Source organism: Plutella xylostella, chromosome 18 (assembly GCF_932276165.1).
Source record: "Plutella xylostella chromosome 18, ilPluXylo3.1, whole genome shotgun sequence".
In the NCBI taxonomy this organism is placed as follows: Eukaryota; Metazoa; Arthropoda; class Insecta; order Lepidoptera; family Plutellidae; genus Plutella; species Plutella xylostella.
This window is the reverse complement of record NC_063998.1, coordinates 9,453,674-9,473,915: the sequence shown is the minus strand read 5'-3', so window position 1 is coordinate 9,473,915 and position 20,242 is coordinate 9,453,674. Positions and strand designations below refer to the sequence as shown.

Below are 20,242 nucleotides of genomic sequence, written 5' to 3'. Positions count from 1 at the left end.
TGATGAAAAATGTAGATATATTATGTTCTTTGCCATGTATAATATGTTTTCCAAGGATTGTATGGTTCCTTTGATTTCATACACGTTGTGTTGCTAGAGACGAGGGCCCGCTCCACCTGCTGGCGATCTTTTTGCATTCATTAGCTGTTTGCTGTGTGACCTAGACTATTCGCGCACGCAGTTGTCGAGCTACAGCAGACTTATTATTAAAACCTTATTCTGTTCTTACCCAGCAGTGGGCAGATCTTCTTCTTCTTCCTAGCCTTTTCCTTATTTAGGGTCGGCTTTTTGCAAATACGGGCTGAAAATGATGATGATGATGATTCTGGTCTATGATCAAGTGGTCTAGGATTAGTCTATGATTTCATTTGACAGCCAAATGACAGTTCTGTCGGGATGAGCCTGACAGCCTGACAGCCTGACACCTGACACTGACAGTGACAGCAATACAGCAGAAAGTACAGCGTTTGTAGCTATTTTCAGCTCGTTTTTAATCATTTGTGCATTATTTCTTCAATAAACAAAGGTTCCTATATTTTATAAGCTAGTTAAATATCTACTAAATATACTAGACTTCACCTGGCTTCTACCAACCGTTATAAACCGCGTCATCCATGCATGTGTACTAACTTTCCATTGACGATTTTGGTTCTTACATCTTCGTAGTTTACGATTTAACGCTTTAAATGTCTAGTTTCGGTGTCGGTGTTTACCTTCTGACTGTTCTTTGGTTCATTACGTTTATGTTGTGCTGGGTGTCCGTAAAAACTGGCCATTACGTCGGGAAGGCGGCAGTGTCTGTGACTCTGGTACTGTCAGTGCTACTGATTGTTTTGCCAAAAGGCGACGTGATATACTCTCACGGTGCCAATTTTTACGATAAGCTGTTCATTCCGCGCTACATAATACTTGCAGTTTTGTTTGTGAGCGTGTTGGCTAGTGCTGTGTACTGTTTCATTCATGTTTGTCTAACACCTGTTGAAACTAAGAAGTTCAGAACTTTTGGCTCCACACAGTGAGCTTGGTAAGTCTCTTACGATACATATTTCATTATAATGGGACTGCACCTTATAATATCATAGCTACATGCTTGAGTATGTATGTACATAGATCAATAATCTATTATCATGAAAACACTGTTTTTAAATAGTTGACCAATGAAGTTCTTATCATGTGTATTTAGAGATCTTTAACCTTTTAATTGTTTAGCTCAGTCTTGGGTGTTCCATTTACATTTTAGCAAAATATAATTTATTTAAAATAGTACTAATGTCATATTTCAATAATACTATGAAATAGTTCATGTGATACACTGATAACATTCTTAGATAACATTATGTTTTACTTATCATATTGTCTGATGATGAGTATTTACATTTGTTCACACACACTTTAAATACTAATCTAACATCTACCAGTTTTTATTACAGTAGTGATGTAATTCATTGATCATGCATGACATATTTGATGACTAATCTTTTCTTACCTAAGAAGTATTATGTTAATTGTCTTGTTTAAGTATGCACAGGTTTATATTATTATCATTTCATAAGATAAACTTCTAACTCCTGGATTCCAAAGTCCTTTTTTAGACAATTTTAAAGTTGATTTCCCAAAATTTTAATATGATTTTATTGAATAGTTCCAACTTGTTAAATACTAGTCAATTATGGCTAATAAAGTTGCTAAAGACATGTAAAAATGCTAATTTGTATGTTTAGATAGCTAGATAGAATATTCTTTATTTGTACACACACATAAAAGAAAGTTTACTTAGTGGATGAACCTCATTATCATAGCCTCATATTTTCAATAAGTAGAACAAATTCTTTTGTATGTTTATAGTCACTATTGAAATAAACTATAAATTTTTTTTAAGGTATACTCTCTATTTTCTTATCAAAGAAGGACCTGTAGAGGTTAGACAGTATAAAAAATTTATAATTTATTTTGAAAAGCCTAATTAATATTACTTATTTTTAATAGAAAACGATAATTTAAAGGTACACATACTGTTGTTTCCAGCACAATGTCCAGTGCGATGTGTCGGGGGCTGCGGTCGCCCATCCGCGGTCTCGCCAGCCTCCGCAAGGCTCAGCAGATATCCACCACGCTGGTGCACAATGAAACTATAGTAGTTAAGAATAATGAAGAATTTGTTAATAAGGTGAGTTATAAACAATACAATCTACATGATTTTGGAAATTCATGATTTTCAAAAATCCAGTTGTTTTAAAGAATGGCTACCTAAATTACCCCCTATCAACATACCATACACTTTTTCGAAATTCTGTATTAAATATAATAAACTGAACAACTGCCTGTGATGTGAACCACTAGGTTTTAAAATATTCAGGGGCTAAAAAGTAATCTTTGTGGTACTGTTGACATTTATTTTTGTTTATCATTCCATTCATGGTTGGCCTAACCACAGCCAGCATAATAATATAAACACCAAATAACACTCCGTTTCTTCATATTCCATCTCCAGGTAATGAACAGCGACAAGCCGGTGATAGTGAACTTCCACGCAGAGTGGTGCGAGCCCTGCAAGATCCTGACTCCTCAACTACGCTCCCTGATCGAGCCGCTAGACGACCTGGACCTGGCCATCGTGGACGTGGAGGATAACGCGGAGCTGGTGCATACGTTTGAGGTGAGGTTTGATGTGATAGGGGTTTTAGTGGATAATAATGACAAAGTTTTACCTTTTTTCAGTTGAGTTGCAGAAAGGATCTCGTATCTGTCCGTATACTGTCAAAGCAAGGTAGCAATACACTTAAGGTTGAGATTCGTAAAGTGCCTTTGTGCAACTTAGCGTGAGTTTACCTTTTGCCAAATCTTTCATGGTGGTTCGCTAGAGGCGCCACTTTGTATACGAGAAACTTTTAAATAGTCCACCAGTGCAACCGTTATTGCCATTATTCCTCCACCGTTTGTTTGACAGGACGCAATGTCAATAACACGCTAACTGATAAATCTGATACGTACCAAAGTATTAGGCTCAGCGCACACCAAGAGCAGAGCAGAGCAGAGCATATTGTGAAATCATTGAAAAATTAATCTTATGATAATTCCATACATTTCAAAATTGAATACACGTCCCAACTTGATGCTCGACCATGCTCGAGCTTTCTAGTAAATGTTCGAGTATGCGTTCTACATTTTGCTCGACCATGCGCGAGCATTTTGCAGTTCGGTGTGCGCTGACGCTTATTCTTACGATACTATCATCACAATATTTTATTAAATCCCTCTAAAATTCCAGGTGAAAGCAGTACCAGCAGTGATAGCGGTGAAGAACGGCCTCATCGTGGACAAGTTCATCGGACTCGTGGACGCGGAGATGATCACGAATCTCATACAGAAGATGTCTGGCAAGAAAACGGAACCCAAGTAAACGCACCGTCGCTACCACAAGTTCTAAACTGTACTTTATACATCACATAAAGCTGCGTACAGACCGGCCAAACAAACGCAAACGAACGGGTTTCGTTGACCTTCGTTGCTGCAATCTGCCCTGTATTATGTATGATAAATATCCATCTTTGGGTGTTCGTTGGGCCGGTCTGTGCGCAGCTTAAAAAGCATCCACAGCTAGAAATAGTTATAAAACCGTATAGTTATACCGGTCCCCTGTTTAAAGCATGATTCACGCTACACCGTGTCTCGACCGGGCTGTGCCATTAACCTTTAATTAAATGGCACCCTGTTTTATAAAACCCAACAAGTACTAAAACCAACAAAATATAGTGGTTGGCTGTTTAGACCTTGTGGTAGATAAATCAGAAATTTAGTATAATCTTCTTAGGTTACGGACAAAGGATAAGTTTACACCATGTAAGGTTTTGATTCCTCTAACTAAGTCTTGCATGGTGTAGAGAGGTACTGCAAACGAATTATTCAGAACTGTTTTAAGTTTTATTTGGTAAAGGTAGGTGCTGTAGATTGTTTGAAGTTTGGGACCATGTCATGTACCTACACACATAATATGTACGAATTATGGTATGTGTTTATAACAATGATACATTGATGAAAGTGGTTTATGATTTGTGCTATATTTAAAAGACAAATACAGTATCAGGATGCCATGCTGAGAATGTTTGTAATTATGTATTATGAAAGTTATTTGGCTACGGTCTGCTTTATAAGTATCCTTGTACTTTGTCAAACTAACAAAAAAAAACAAATGAATAAGCTGATAGTACTCACCATTGAATGTAGTTAGCTTCGTTATTACAATATAACTCGTTATGTCTAGTTTTTACCAACTTCAGTTTAGATATTTGAATCTGCTTAACATCTGAATAATAGTACTTATTTACCTCACGATACTTTTAGGTAGCTGCATTTTTAGTTCCTAAAAACACATTTGAGTAAGTAGTTAACGTACAAAGTGAATTTCTTAAAATAATTTTACAGTTCTAGTCTACCCTATTGGTAAAACGGCATTTAACTAAATCGAATCTGACCATCGCCATTTTGCCATAGAGAAGACTGATACATAAACTACCCAGGTACTCATGTAAATAAATACTTTAAGCATTGATTTGTTATAATTTTTGTATATTTTTGATTTGATATGAGAGGTCGATATTTTGTATGTTTAATGTTAAAGCAATAAATGTTACGATGAATTATTTTATACTTTTTCTTTGATCTGTCTCTTAGTTTCTCTTCATTTAGGGTTTCGCATTCTAATTTTATTCTTCCTAAAATGTACTAATTTTATAGTCGGTATAGTGTGGATGTTAATATCAACATGAATTTTATTATACTAAATTATTAGAATACTGCCAGATTATAATTATTAATGTGTAGTAAATAGATATAGCAATTAGGTACTTACCTGTCTTTGGGACTAACTACACATATCCGCTTCAAAAGCCTGCCTTAACTCTAATATTATTATGTATTTCAAATACTAATAATGCGTAAATGTACATCTAACATCAGAATCTGCTTAGTTATTATCTTATACTTATAACACATTATTTTGCATACGATATATGTTTCCATGTATCTATCTACTAATATAGGCCTAATATCTTCAAAAGCCTGCCTTAACTCTAGTATTATTATGTATTTCAAATACTAATACTGCGTATATGTACATCTAACATCTGCTTAGTTATTAATATCTTATACTTATAACACATTATTTTGCATACGATATATGTTTTCATGTATCTATCTACTAATATACCTACTAAATAATTTGTACACGCGTAGAAACGAATTATATACATATACGGCCTAAAATTTCAAATGTATTTTTTGCTGATACATATTTCAGCATGTCGGTAGTTCAATGATATTGTAAGCCTAGCTCAGATATTTGAAAGTTTCAGTAGGCAGGGTACTGTTTACCATAAATTTCATAATACGACTGGAAACTTGATTAAGTATCTACCATCAATTTGTGCTGTTGACAGAACCTATAATATAACTACAAAGAAAGATTAAAAATGACAGGGAAACTGAAGATGAGTCCTTAGCGCTAAATAAATTGTAACTCTATGTATCTATTTACTACCTATATTTGCTATGAGCTATGGTTGATAGTTGAAAAGCATTCGTGTTTAATATATTTACCTACATTTTATATATCTACTTACGAGTGTAATATATGTAGGGCCTTACCACAAAAACTTAAGACAGCATTTAACAGATGTTTAGCGCCAGTACTCCGTGTTTAGCGCTGTCAAACGCCTACGAAATCTGTCAAATTTCCTTTTAAACACTTGTTAAGCAGTGTTTAAAGTTTTTTGTGGTAGCACAGGTAGTCATTTAACTTAATCTAGGTGCTTTTGTCCATCCGCGGAAGTTAGAGCTTGCTTATTGTCCATTTACGTAATTCCTACACCTCGAGCTTAGATTAGTATTTAGTAACAATGTTAGACCATTTCGGGGCCCATTTATGTGTGTAACTGTGTAATGTGTGTAGTTTAAAAAACATAAAAAATGTTTTGCTATTCTAAATTTTAATGATTGATAGACTATTACTATTATCTATATAATTGGATTATAAGAATATGATACGTATACAAATCTTTGATTGAAAAATATTGGCTAACTTATATGCTCTATTTTATCGAATCCGAACTTCATTGTCAAATGATGCTGATATTCATGGAATGGAAGTAATAAGTAAGTAGTTATTACTTCCATTTAACAGTTCCTTATATAGAATATAGAGAGGAATCAGCCTACCGAGCTGATTCCTCTAATGGTAAAAACATATAAGCTCCTCTGATGACTGGATGGCGCAGCGGTAAGTGACACACTGACTCTTGAGCCGAAGGTCCTGGGTTCGAATCTTTGGTATGTACTTACATACAAGGAAAATCACAAACATAACATTGTCAATTTATACTCATAGTTCTTGCAAACTTATTATGCCAGCTCTCCGCGCGCTGTCTCTGTAATTTGCCATATTATCTAAAAAAAATATAGGAAAGGAAGGTATCAATAACACACTCATTTGTAAATTGGAATAATATCCCCAAGTTTACTTTATTACAAACAATAAATAGTATTATATACAATAAAAATGCAGACAACAGACAACATTTTATGTATTTTTCGAATAAATATTTAAATAGGCCTTGAGAGTTATTTTGCAACTATATTTGAGAGAACCCAAGTATTTTAACATATTTCATGGGATTTTGTAATAGTTGTTTTGCGCAATAACCTCCGACCTTTTTCAAAGAGACAACAATATTTAGCTACGCGCGAAACAATCATATATACCACATCAATATTTGGTTCTAGAAAGGACTGAAAAGATAACTCTGAGAAGTGAACTTTCTTTTAAATTATAAGTAACAAAAATAAAAAAGTACCCTTACAATATTACTTACGAATGTAAATTATTATTTTAACTAACATTTATATTAAAGTGGTGAATAATTATACACTTCTTCCGAGTTTTATATATTTTTACATTATTTACAAAGTATTTATTTACATAAACAGTTCTAACACACATAACAAAGCAGTTTCGTATATACACATTGGAACTAAGATTTTGCCGGCAAACAATAATGAAATTACAATATTTACTGAAACTACCTTTACAATCATGTACTGTACAGTCACCTTGATAAGTAGCTCACTTTTGTACTTTGTAAAACTTACAAACCGTTTATTATTCATACAAGCATGATGGTTGTTAGTTCAACAAGGTACTAAAGTGTAAAGAAACTTATGAAGCTAGCGTACATACCTTGCATTGGTTGCTAAATAGTAATATTATGATTATATTCCATTTCACGGGGAAAGACATGTGATACAAACAAAAACTACCCTTATTCGAATGTAATAAGGCTCCTATCAGATGTCTTTCCCCGTGAAACAAGGTATAGATTAAGTTGCTGATTTACTATTGGTAGGTTTATTCTTATATTACAAGGCTATGGGGATACAATGAATATTTTCTCCTATGTAAGGTCCTTAATTGATGAAATATGAGGCTTTTTTTAGATGTATCTTTTATAAAATTGATTGAATCACCGAAATAATCATTAAGTTACGTTTTTTTAAGAGATTGGTCGGATTTAAATTTTCTAATAATTAACCCATGTCCCATTTATACGACCAAATCATTCAGCCTTACGTTATTTTTATTATAATAAAAACCAAACCGCCAATTAACTACAGATTGACACATTCCATTTGTGACTATTGGCACTTAATACTGTAAAAAAACAATAGACCCGACCAACGATCAAATGAAATCGTGAGAAAATAACTCAAGATTAAGTTTAAATTAACTACATAAGTCAATGTTGTGCCTAGGAACACTTGTGTCAAAAATGACAAGTCAATATTGATCTTCAGTTGAAACCACCACTAGAAAGAGATAGCGTAAGTGATAGTGGGCTATCTCTTTCTCTCGTCACCCCTTCACCGTGCAAATTCGCTTACATTATTTCATTAAGGCCTCTCTAACCGATATAATGTGGGACTTGCACCGATCTGCCACTAATCTGCACAACTAAGTTTTGCAAATGATAAAATAAAGAGACTGTTGACTTTGATTAAGTAATTCATACAGTGACATTCACGTTTAGTTAACCCTGCGCTTAAACAAATCGGTGTAGACCACGCTCAGTCGCTACCCTTAAACCCTATACGGCATTTCACACCCGTGTCATGCCATACTGATTCTTATACAGTTGTTTCAGTCTACACTGAACCATCGAGATCTTCTACGCTGTACTTGTATCCAAGTTATTTTATCCTTTATGCTGCCTTTCCTACACGTAGCTTGTCAAGCCATCGTGTATTTTACACTTGGAGCCGCGTAACTTTAACCAATGCGCATGATATTTAAATGTGTCAAAATAGAGCGACGCGATTGGTGCGCACTATACCACTATTGAGTAATTGCGCGCCGAATCCTCTCTTACAATTGGTTAATAAATGCTACACGCGCAGATGGCCAGCGTCCAAAAAGATGCTTTCCCCATACAATCTGGGTCTAAACTTCATCACCTTCGAACTAGCAACTTGTCCAGCTCTTACCACCTCTACCCCCCAACAATCTGGATCTAGACCTCATCGCCCAAGTCCTGCACGCAGTTTTCAGCTATGGGCACGTAGCGGTCGTCGATCTGCACCAGCAAGATGCTCTTGTCCACGTGGGAGCGGAGCTTGGGGTCGCGGTGGTTCGGCGTCCACTTGTGGACCACCTGGAATATGAAGTTATTTTACAGTGGGCTGCGAAGAAGTTTCACTGGTAATGTTTCATTTTAAGAGGGCTCAGGTGTCTTTGCTGTACACGGTCGAACTATTTTTTGTAATCCGAGCAAAATCTGTAGCGTTAAAAAACTCGATTCTTGCCCATTTTACAAAAATGAGAAAATGTTTCAAAATTATTTCGAACTCTTTCATTGTTTTCAAACTCTTGTAAGTAGCGCCGAATCGTTACAAAAATTACCATGAAAAAAAACTCATTCGAATATTATTATTGTAATACCACACACATTTGCAAATGAAATGGCGTTGAAATCGATAGTATTTTCAGCCATATGTATCAATTTAAATTCGCAATAATATACAGCATGATAACATGATACATACCAGTCCATCCATGCCAGCCAGGGGCACCCACGCGCCCCAGTAGTTCCTCCCCCCCCTTTCCCTCTCAAACTCACTCGGCCACTGCACATCGATCCTCCTCCCCAAGTTGATACAATCGTACACTCCCAACGGCTCTACTATCAACACTTTACTCCCCACACTGACATTCATTTTCAACTCGCTCTTCCCAGAATCCGATCGCTTGATTTTCGTTTTAATTTCCTTCGCTTTGCCGTCCTTTTTCGCGTCTTTCTTGAGGTTGGATTCTTTGTTGGATAAGTCGGAATAGTGGGTTTCTTTCAGCGGTATGTTTTCTGGTTTCTCGATGTATCTGCCGGTGAGTTCTCGGTAGCTCTCTCGCTCGTGTCTGATCTCTTTGCTCGGTTTGGACAAGTCCTTTGATGTGCCTTCGTTTAGGAAGTACCTAGAATAAGAAAGATTTGATTTTAAGGTTCAGTTCCATATTGCGGGAGGCCTACGGCAACAATAGACGATTGTTCGCTTGATTATGTTGACGCGGCCTTACCTGTATGTTGACTGTACCTGCTGAGACTGACTACATACTATACAGTCAGCATCATAAGTAGCTATAAACTGATACCTGATGACACCTACACAACAAACCGAAACATATTCATTCATGCAATGAAGGTTTGAAGTTTGAAACAACGCACAGTTTATAGCTACTTTTGAAGCTGACTGTACCAGTTCAGTTGTGTGTGACTGTACCTGGGCGGGCGGCTGGGCCCGAGCGGCTCGAGTCCGCCCACGGCCAGCGCTAGCTCTTCGAGAGAGCTGTGAGGGGAGCCGCGGTGACCGCTTATCTGGAACAAAACATTATTTATTTACACTTTACTAGCTCTTCCCGCGAAGGATAAAAAATGACAATGGTGTCAGCTTACTACATGTCAAGTTTCATTGAAACGGTTACGGCCGTCTTCTCGTGACAAATATCAACACCCATCCATCTGTACTTACAAACTTTCACATTTATATTAGTAGGATAAGGAAGGAGGAAGGATTTAAATTTCATTCGAGGAATACCACCAACATTTTTTTGACGAACGACATTGGTGCGTATATCACGTAATAAACCCGTGATTACGCACCATGTTCTTTAGTCTAATGCTTTATGTACCTAATGTAGTATAGTGTGTATAATATACCTTAGCACTGGCGGCGCGGCGCGGCTGGTCGCGCCAGCTGCCGTCCCAGCCGCACGCGGTCGGGCCCTGCACACAACACACACATAGTTGAAGGGAAAACTAAGATTAGTAGGATAAATTCTAGTTAGTACTGGAGCATTAAATATAAATAAGGATGATCAAGGCCACATCACAGCTCTTAAAATCTGCCGATAGCCGTTTAACCCGCAAGCACTGGGATAGACGAGTCTAGCAAGACTAAATACTTGCAAGGGTATCGTGGGACGCTCTTAGATAGTTTTCTTTAGTTAGTTTGGTGACCGATATAGATATATTCTATTATATTTTATAGCCACTAGTGGTTGAACAGAATATTGTGGCCCTTAGGCCTAAGCCGAGTAGTGTTACACGACTGTTACAGTAATGTACACATCAAGCAGACCCTCAAGTCACAATGACTAGTTACCTGTGCATCCCCCATGGCATGACCATCAGTGGAGTCGGCTAGGAGCCGGAACGACGCCGGTCTAGCTCGCTCGCGACGCACGCGCCCGCTGCGGCCGCCCGGCTGAGGAAAGGAAATACGAAACTTTAAAATTGTAAAGGTTAGTTTTAGTAGACCAAAATGGTCACCATTTTGGTCTACTAAAACTAACCTTTACAATCTGTCTTAGGGCGGTATTTCAATAATGAATGAGAGCGGTTGGAATGCGAGAGGCCTATGTGCAATAGAGGACTATGGTCATGTAACCTGGACGCTTGGGCTGGAAAGCCAAAGGTTGTCTCGTTGACAAAGAATACGTTATATGTGTGTGCTGGTTTTGTGTACAAATGGCGTCGCTCGATCACGATGAGCCACTAATCGCACTTACAAGGGGATCGACAAAAAGCCTTCTTCGCAATACATTATTTAATACACACAAAAAAAAATGGCGAACTTAATGCCAAATATACAACACACACAACACAATAGTAGTAAACAGTACATGTCGACACTCCTTGCCCGCGCTCCTCGCCCGCATGTTCCGCTCCCGCCGACGTGTTGTCTGTGGTGCTGCCGTATACTGCAATATAGTACTTACTTACTTACTTACTCCGCTGGCTCAGCGACCCAAAGTGAGTCTTGGCCTCCGACACAAGAGATCGCCACTTCTGACGGTCCAGTGCAGTCTCCCGCCAGTCTACGACTTGTAGCTCGCGATCTTCTCCCATTCCCTGGAGATGGCCAAGCCAGCGAAGTCTGTGGGCTTTTGTTTCTCCCACTATGTTAGCCACCGCAATTTCAGGACTCTCCAGCTTCCATCGGGTCTCTGTCTTGGGCACTGGAATGTAGAAGTAGCAGTGAATACGTTACCTGTCGACACTCCTTGCCCGCGCTCCTGGCCCGCATGTTCCGCTCGCGCCGCGCGCCGCCCGCCGCCCGCTCCGCGCCGCGCCGCCGCTCCGACGTGGTGTCTGTCGTGCTGCCGTATACTGCAATATATGGGGTAGAGGTTAAATGGGTGTGAAACATGACGGTTTGGATTTAACTAGAGGTTAGTTGAAATTTATAGTTTTTTTTTTTAAGTAGCCATATTTGTGTCCCACTGCTGGGCAATGTAAATTTATAGCTATCGAAAGATAAAATTTTATAAAAGACCAACGGAATGTGTGCAGCGATATAGCATTGTTTGTCTGAAGTGTCGCTGCACTGTACACTTTATAAAGTACACACATAGTAGTAGAATCGTGAAATGTGTCATTATCAATTAAATGAAAAATTAAGGAAAGCTTCTCTTGATGATAATGTGTTGTTGCACACCACAATAGGTAGGTATATATAGTACGCGTGAAATGTGGCATTATGAATTAACGGGACGTGTATGTGCTGAACTGCTGATGTTACACTTGTAAAACCTGACATTATAAAAAACATGTTCGAGTCTCACCTCTGCCAAATTACACGCGTGAAACGTGTCAAAGTAATTTTACTCCGGCCTATGCATAATATACCTCTACTATGTAACCCGTGTGAAATGTGACATTGTGATTTTCCAAATTCTCTCTACACACATACCTGTCTCGTCCTGTCGCTCGTGAGAATGCTCCCTCAGCAGTGACGCTAACGACGCGAGTGTGGATGAGGCTGGCTTGCCGGCTCCGGCGAGGCCGCCGCGGGTACCTGCTGTAATGAAAATTAAGATGATGGTGAATTAAGAAGATAAAGGTATTTTCTGAGCAATGCGGCGATAAGGGATTTCTAATGTGAATGTGCTTATTATGAACAACTTTTGTTCTTAATTTTTTGTTGACAAAACAAGTGATTTACGAATAGGAATTATAATCATAATCATAAGGACCTCGTATTAACTAATTCGAGGATTACGTTAATACGAGGGGGCGCGCTTTACTATTATGCTCTCGACACGTTACAAACAGCGATGTCTTCAAAACAACTCACATGAAACGGCCGCCGTTTCCATACTGTTTCTTTATACTAACCCCAAATTCATATACCTTTCGACACTTAAAAATAGGTTTAAAATTGACGTTGTGAATGACGAATTCAAATTTTTTGATTTTCGGCTCAAACTTAGGCCTTGGTCTCCTATTTACGCCGTAGTTCGCGTCCAGCGTCACGCCGTAGGCCGCGTCACGATGCTCACTATAGAAATGTACTGATGCGGTCTCCCTCACACGCCGACGTTGGCGCGTAGACGCCGTAGGTAGGCCGTACGACGTTGATCAAAACGTTTACGTCAAAGTCGGACGCCGCATATAGCATAAAATAGGAGACCCAGGCCTTACTCTGGCCTCGTGGCGGCAGCGTGGCGGCGGGGCGCGGCGCGCGCACGCCCGCCTCCGCCGCGCTGGGGCAGGCTTCCCCGCTGGAGCAGCCTTCGCCTTCACTTAGTGATTACCTTCATGAAGTTATCTGTGCGTCTAGTATGGGTTTTTCTGATGAAAGAGCGATTTTACTGTCACGTGCATCTGTCAAAAGTTTCCTATAGAGACGGCGCTTCCTACAAACTTTAATAGTATTCTATCAACTAGCTGTACTAAGGCTACATAACTACAACTCACTCTGGTCTCGCGATGGCAGCGTGCCAGCGGGGCGCGGCGGCGCGCGCACTCCCGCCTCCGCCGCGCTGGGGCAGGCTTCTCCGCTGGAACAGCCTTCGCCGCAGCGCCGACGGATGCTGTGGGGAGAGAAGAAGGTTATTGAACACGCGAAAGTGGGACACACAGTCTTGTTACACGATATACATAAAGAAAGCTTGTTACCAATGTCGATGTATTTGATTGTTTCATAATTTTGCCAAACTAAGGCAAACTATTTTTAACAGCATGTGGATTTCATTTACGCACGAAAAACGGCACGCTGCGACTTGCGTGCATATTCCACGCGTTACAATGAATGCGTGCGGAGCAATCCCGCGTGCGTGATCAAATGAGCATGATGATAAAAACAGTCTAACGCTGATAAGAGAGACATCAGAACAAAATTTCCATAGACAAAGCGTTGTTTCTGAACCGTTCAAAATCTATAAAATTTGTATCTGAGATTAAAAAAGCTTTATGCCCGTTTTCACCAAGACATCCTAAATTTTAGGAAACTTTTAACTCATTTTAAAGATCTCCTAAGCGTAGAATGGTTTTCACCACTGACAAACTGTCACTTAAATCCGTTAGGGACTTCTTAAATTTAGGAGGTGGAATTTCGGCCTCTTAAAGTTAAGTGACAGTTTTTTTGTTTGCAAATATACTTCTAGCTACTCAAAATTAGATATATTGATGCTATTGAGGCTATAGAATTATTCACAGATGATTAACACAGTGTATTTGACCACGTAATTACGTGAAAGATGTTGAGAGACAGCATTTTACCAAAAGAATATATGAAGTAACTAGTTGGATACTTGGACGTTTTACGAAGGTTCAAATTAACTAAAGAAAGTGCCTGCTTACTACTTAAATATTGAGTTCCGATTAATAATACCATTGTGATTTGAGTGAAAATATCTATATGATCTAAATAAAAACATATTTTATTACACTAATCAACACTCTGTTCCACCAATGAATACTGATTCATGATATTGCTGATGCTAACGATATTGCACTATGCCACTTCTTCTTCTTCAAGTTCCGTCTCCTAACGGACTAGAGAAAAGCAAAGCTGGATTTCTTCAAAATAGTTTCATGAAAATAATTGTCCGCGTTTTCTCTTTTCCGCCATTGCTTCCTGCACTTTATTAAATTATACTTCTTCTCTTTTGGAAGGATAAAATACAATTTTTGTTTACTTATTTACAAACAAAACGTAATAAATAAGGTGATGTCAACAAATATTATACTTTTAAAAGCATAGACAATTGACAAACAGCCAATGTTGATAGAAAAATGAATGAATGAAATTGAATCGGTAAAAAACATCACTAGTATTTAGGTGACGGATTGCTAGGAAGTTTCTAGCTTGGTGAAAATGAATTTACGTAGGGATTGGATTTAAGATGTCTCTTAGCTTAAGAAACTTTTACACCCATATTCTTAGTCTAGACTTCCTTAGACTTCCTTTCCTTATAATTTCCTTGACTTAAGGTTTCTTCCTTAATTCGGTAGCTATAGTCGTAAAAAGTCTCCTTCACTTAAGCATTTTCTTACTCAAGGTTTTGGAATGAACTGTCAAAGTGAAGGTACCTCTTGAGCTACCTTATAGATACTCAAAGGATAGAAATGGCGGAGTTTGACGAATTTATTGAATACGTTTTAGGAGAACCATATAATTTCTTGGCACGGCGATACATAAGGGATGCTGAAAACCCTTTCGAATTTTACAATGATACGGAATTTCAGGGACGGTTTCGATTTAGCAAAGAGAGTGTTATAAATCTGCTGATGCCTCTATTATTTGTAAATAATAATAGAAATCGCCGAGGCCTTCCACTGCCGCCAGCTTTGCAAATTGTGTTGGCCTTACGGTTTTATGCTACCGGAAATCTCCACAAGAAATGTTATAGAACGAGTAAATGGAGTACTTAAGAGACGGTTTGCTTGTCTAAACCGAAAGCTGCAGAACAGTTTAGAGAACTCATGCCACATCATAGTGGCATGTGCTGTCCTCCACAATATATGCGTGAAAACGAATGAGCCATTAATTGAGCCTGAGCTTGACCTGGAAGCTGTTCCAGTAGCTGAAGTGCAGGATGCAGCGCGAGGTAGCATAATAAGGAGTGCATTTATAACCAGGCATTTTAATTAGGCATGATATGAAAGTTTGATTTTTGTTAAATAAATAAGACAGTTTTTAGCTAAATAAACATTTTATCGTTTTTACTTTTTTTCATATGTATGATTTTGTAATAAAAAATAACAGGTACTTTAAAATGTTTTATTTAAGTATCACAATGTTTTACATAATAATCAACGAATCAGTCTTCCTCATCCAGCTTCTACCTGACTAAAAACTTTAGAAATAACATAGGAAATGTAGAACAACAAATAATCAAATATTTATTAAATAATTAAAGATAAAAACTATGTAATTAGTCAAAATAATCGTGTCCATAGAGACTCCTGGGGTATTATCCTTATTGTATACCAAGTATCAACATCCAGTTCGAATGACGATAAAGGAAACTTTATCCCTGTTAAAACTGCAGTAGTGAAGAAATTGTTTTCATAGATGTTAATGTTGATTGTTATTCTTTTTTATACACTGACACTAAACACGTTTCGTTACTGCAATTTTTTTTTGACATTGTTTGAAGATTTGAAGTTATTTATTCCGTGTCATAGATTGTAGCATCTGCGTAGAACGAAATGTGTTGATAAATCTCAAGAAAAGGAGTCGTATTTCTACCATAGACAAAAGAAAATGAGACCGGAAATGATTTAATTAGCTATAGAACGTAAAAAAATCCTAAGCGAAATGTTTCTAGCTTCCTTTTTGAAGGAATGTCAAAATACCGACTTAGAATACCGATTTGAAGTGTTCTGTGAGAGATCCCTTATGGCATCCTTCAACAAGTGAAGTAGAATCTTAAGTGAAGGAAATGACTTAGAATATGGGTGTTAGTAATATGACTGTTTAGGATGTCTTGGTGAAAACGGGCATTAGAAGACTTTAGTTAGGGGTCGGATGGCCGTGTGTGCGATGTCTCCACATAATAAGTAACCGGGTCCAAAGCGCCTTGGCGTGCGTAGATCGGGTAGCTATTGTATAGTAGTAGGTATTGGCAGTGATTCACGCACAGGTAAAACGGCTCAAGCTTCAATCGTGAAACTTGGCAGGTGGGTTCCATAGGTAGTGTAGGTGAGCACTAAGAAAGAATTTTCAGGAAATCCACCCCTAATGCGGTAACATAGGGGATTATAGTTTGTATGAAAGTCCGTCAGTTTCTAAAGCTAGATATGAGCTGTCTTCTGTAACTGTACCTATTGATGTTGTGTTGTACCAATTTGTGAGTAAATAAGGGTTGAGTCTATGTCTATGTCTAACTGACCGTGTAGCCATAGTATAGTAGTAGGTATTGGCAGTGACTCACATGTATCTGAGTAGCTGTCCGATACCCATATTACATAGGTTCTGCCTAGTTTGTGGTCGAATGGTCGTGATAGCCGTGTAACTAGCTGTTTCCGCGTCCTCCGATTCACCTTAAGAAGTTAACCCGTAGGAATTCCGAGATAAAAAGTAATTTATCTGTTAATCCAGGGTATTTGGTAACTCCAACAATAGAGAATTTATTGATGATCGATACATTGTGCATCGTAGAGACCGTAATTCTAATGACAAAAAAGATGGTGGTGGTGTCCTAATTGCTGTCTCACGAGATATAGAATCTACCCGAATTTATAGTTATGAAAGTAACACCGAAGACATCTGGGTCACCGTTAATGTTAAAATTAATAATATCTTTAAAAAAATTACTATTTGTGCAGTATATATTCCTCCACCAGTCAAGTTAAATAGTCTTACAGCATTCCTTGATAATGCAAACGATGTTATGCAAAATGTAAACGATGTAGTTATAATAGGTGATTTTAATCTAAGCTTTATTAATTGGTCTGCCAACAAAGACTTTATACATACAGTTCCTAATAATTTTAATAATAATTTAGGTTACCCCTTAGGGGCCGTCCATTAATCACGTGAGGTCATTTTTCTAATTTTTTGACCCCCCCCTCCCCCTGGTGATATTTGGTGAGGTTTGGGTCCAACCCCCCCTCCTCCCCCATGGATCACGTGTATTTTTTTGAAGTCTATGTAATGGCTATTTTTGATTAGAAAAATATAACAAAAATTGCGTTTTGAATTGAAAACCATTTAGATATGTATATTTGCAATAAAATGTATTCTTTTAAATTTTTGCGAAGTTCAAAATTGTGGTTCAGAAATACCTCGCGCAAAAACCACCTTTGACAAAAAAATTATACACGTGATGTCTAACGAGACCCCCCCCCCCACCTCGTGATGTTTCGTGAGGTTGTCCGTACCCCTCCCCCCCCCTTTAAGCCTCACGTGATTAATGGACGGCCCCTTAATAGATTTTATGCATGCAAATAATTTATTCCAAATAAATAAAATTAGAAATGTTAAGGATAAAACTCTTGATCTCATCTTAAGTAATATAAGTAATTTAAGTAACTCTGTAGCCCTAGATAATTTAAGTAAAGTTGATAATTTGCACCCAAGTCTTCTTATACAAGTTCCTTTAACTGATGTGCAATATCTTAAATCTAATGTTAGTTCTAACCTTAATTACTACAAGGCTGACTATGAGAGCATTAATTTAGAATTAAGTTCTATAGATTGGGATAGCTTACTTTTAAGTTGTGATAATGTTAATTCTATGGTAATATTACTTAACGATACGTTACATTCAATTATCAACAAATTTGTACCTAAACGGAGCAGAAAGATGTCAAAGTATTGTAGCGACACATGTTATAGTCAGGTTTTGCAATGTCAGCTTTCTAGTAACTTCCAGTAGCGAACAATGCGCAAACGCTAGTCGTCTCGCGCCCGTCACTTAGCTCACACACTTGTAATTAGTAAATTCATTAAATAGTTTGGCCTGAAGAAATCCTGCATTCGTCATTTACCACAACCCCGTAGTCACCCCCATTCTTACCCTAAAGTATCCTCCTTGGTTTACTAAAACACTGATTCGGGTTCTCTCTGAGCAAAACAAGATTCGTATTAGATATTATAAATACAAAAACCCTAGAGATAAACTGGAATACGATATTCTACGGAATAGATGTCACAAACTTATGAATACATGCTATAGAGATTACAAAAATAGACTTGAATCTGAAATAAAGACTCAGCCAAAAGCCTTTTGGAGATTTATCAAAGATAAACGAAAAGGTTCCTCAGCAATACCGGCTGAGATGCATCTAAATAGTGAAACTGCATGTAATGCACATGATATAACTAATCTTTTCGCAACTCATTTCTCCAATATATATAACAAAAATATTGCCAATAATATCCCTCTCCTGAGTAATAGTTCTTCACACATTACAAATAACATACATATTTTCATCACCGAGAAAGAAATCAATAAACATATACGAAAGTTAAACGTTTACCAGAGCGCTGGTACGGATGGCATACACCCTCTCTTTGTTAATCGCTGTGCAAAATATCTAACCTACCCTCTCTTTATTATTTTCAATCGCTCATTACAAGACGGACAGTTTCCAAATCCTTGGAAGAGAGCTAGAATTACTCCTATCCATAAGAAAGGTGATTTATCTGTGGTTTCTAACTATAGACCAATCTCTATTCTTCCATGTTTCTCCAAACTATTTGAATCCATAATTTGTCCCATTGTTACTAGAAAATTAGAAAACATATTAAGTACATCTCAGCACGGCTTCAGAAAAGGGCGCTCAGTCGAGTCTAACTTAGTCACCTATATAAATGAACTGTCCCATAAAGTAGATACTGGTCACCAAATTGACGCAATATACATAGACTTTGCCAGCGCATTCGATAAAGTAAACCATTCATTACTGATAAAGAAGCTTGCATCTGTAGGTATTAATGATTGGCTACTTCAATGGTTTACTTCTTACTTAGGAAATAGAGAACAATTTGTTTCTGTCAATGGACACGAGTCTAGAACTTTTTATGCAGAATCAGGGGTTCCCCAGGGTTCGCACTTAGGACCTATTCTTTTTTTAGTTTTCATTAACGACCTTACTCACCAAATTAAACATAGTTATCAATCTCTTTTTGCTGATGATCTTAAAATCTATAGAACAATCACATCTTCTCAGGATAGTACTCTTCTTCAAAATGACCTCAATAATATTTTAAATTGGTGTCATTCCAATGATATGTCTATTAATGCTCAAAAATGCTTTCATATAAAATTTACTCGTAAACGAAATCCTTTTAACAACAATTATCTTCTTGGGACCGATATAGTCACTGAAGTATCTGAAATTCGAGATCTTGGCATAATCATTGACTCCAAACTAAAATTTTCATCCCACATCGACCATATTATCAAGAAGGCTGCACAAATGCTTGGCTTTATTAAACGCAATAGCAAAGAATTTAAGTCCGAGACCAAAATCTTATTATTTAATTCCCTAGTGCGGAGTCACCTGGAATTCTCTTCTTCTGCTTGGAGCCCCTCCTACACAATACATTCACAACGAATCGAAAGCATACAGAGATCTTTCACTCGCCATCTTGCCTTTATATCCCGTAATATTTCCCACAGATCTCCTTATGAGCACCGACTAAAATTCTTTAAAATGACTTCTTTACGAAATAGACGTGAAACGTATGACTTAATATTTCTTTATAAAACTTTAAATAATTTATTAGACTGTCCTGATATTCTTGCATCTATCTCTTTCCCAATCCCATATCACATTCCAAGATATCCCATAAAGAAACTTCTCAGTGGACCCCAAGCTCGCACGAATGTTGGATCCCACTCTCCAATCAATAGGTTATGTGATCTTTATAACATGTATAATAATAAATTAAACATTGACATCTT

General features: G+C 37.6%; 2 protein-coding genes across 4 annotated transcripts in view; one reads left to right on the top strand and one right to left on the bottom strand.

Moving 5' to 3' along the window:
• Window positions 1-412: 412 nt before the first annotated feature.
• LOC105388072 (thioredoxin, mitochondrial) lies at window positions 413-4,202 on the top strand. 3 transcript variants are annotated; one of them, XM_011558913.3, is made up of 4 exons: window positions 413-526; window positions 2,026-2,167; window positions 2,492-2,656; window positions 3,269-4,202. In XM_011558913.3, exons 2-4 carry the CDS (start codon window positions 2,030-2,032, stop codon window positions 3,398-3,400), a joined length of 435 nt encoding a protein of 144 aa, XP_011557215.3. In that variant the 5' UTR covers window positions 413-526; window positions 2,026-2,029; the 3' UTR covers window positions 3,401-4,202. The 3 variants fall into 3 exon arrangements, with proteins under 3 accessions (XP_011557215.3, XP_037969972.2, XP_037969971.2); XM_038114044.2 differs by having other exon boundaries at window positions 425-539; XM_038114043.2 differs by lacking the exon at window positions 413-526 and adding an exon at window positions 560-1,024.
• A 4,356-nt stretch (window positions 4,203-8,558) lies between these two features.
• LOC105398521 (protein pecanex) overlaps window positions 8,559-20,242 on the bottom strand; it is a 46,768-nt gene continuing 35,084 nt past the window's right edge. Inside the window, exons 20-27 of the mRNA XM_048627519.1 lie at window positions 13,299-13,414; window positions 12,292-12,399; window positions 11,590-11,708; window positions 10,702-10,803; window positions 10,257-10,322; window positions 9,820-9,914; window positions 9,091-9,514; window positions 8,559-8,699 (exon numbers count right to left, since the gene is read on the bottom strand). Of these exons, the coding sequence (XP_048483476.1) occupies window positions 8,559-8,699; window positions 9,091-9,514; window positions 9,820-9,914; window positions 10,257-10,322; window positions 10,702-10,803; window positions 11,590-11,708; window positions 12,292-12,399; window positions 13,299-13,414 (1,171 nt within the window). The remainder of the gene's footprint in view (window positions 8,700-9,090; window positions 9,515-9,819; window positions 9,915-10,256; window positions 10,323-10,701; window positions 10,804-11,589; window positions 11,709-12,291; window positions 12,400-13,298; window positions 13,415-20,242) is intronic.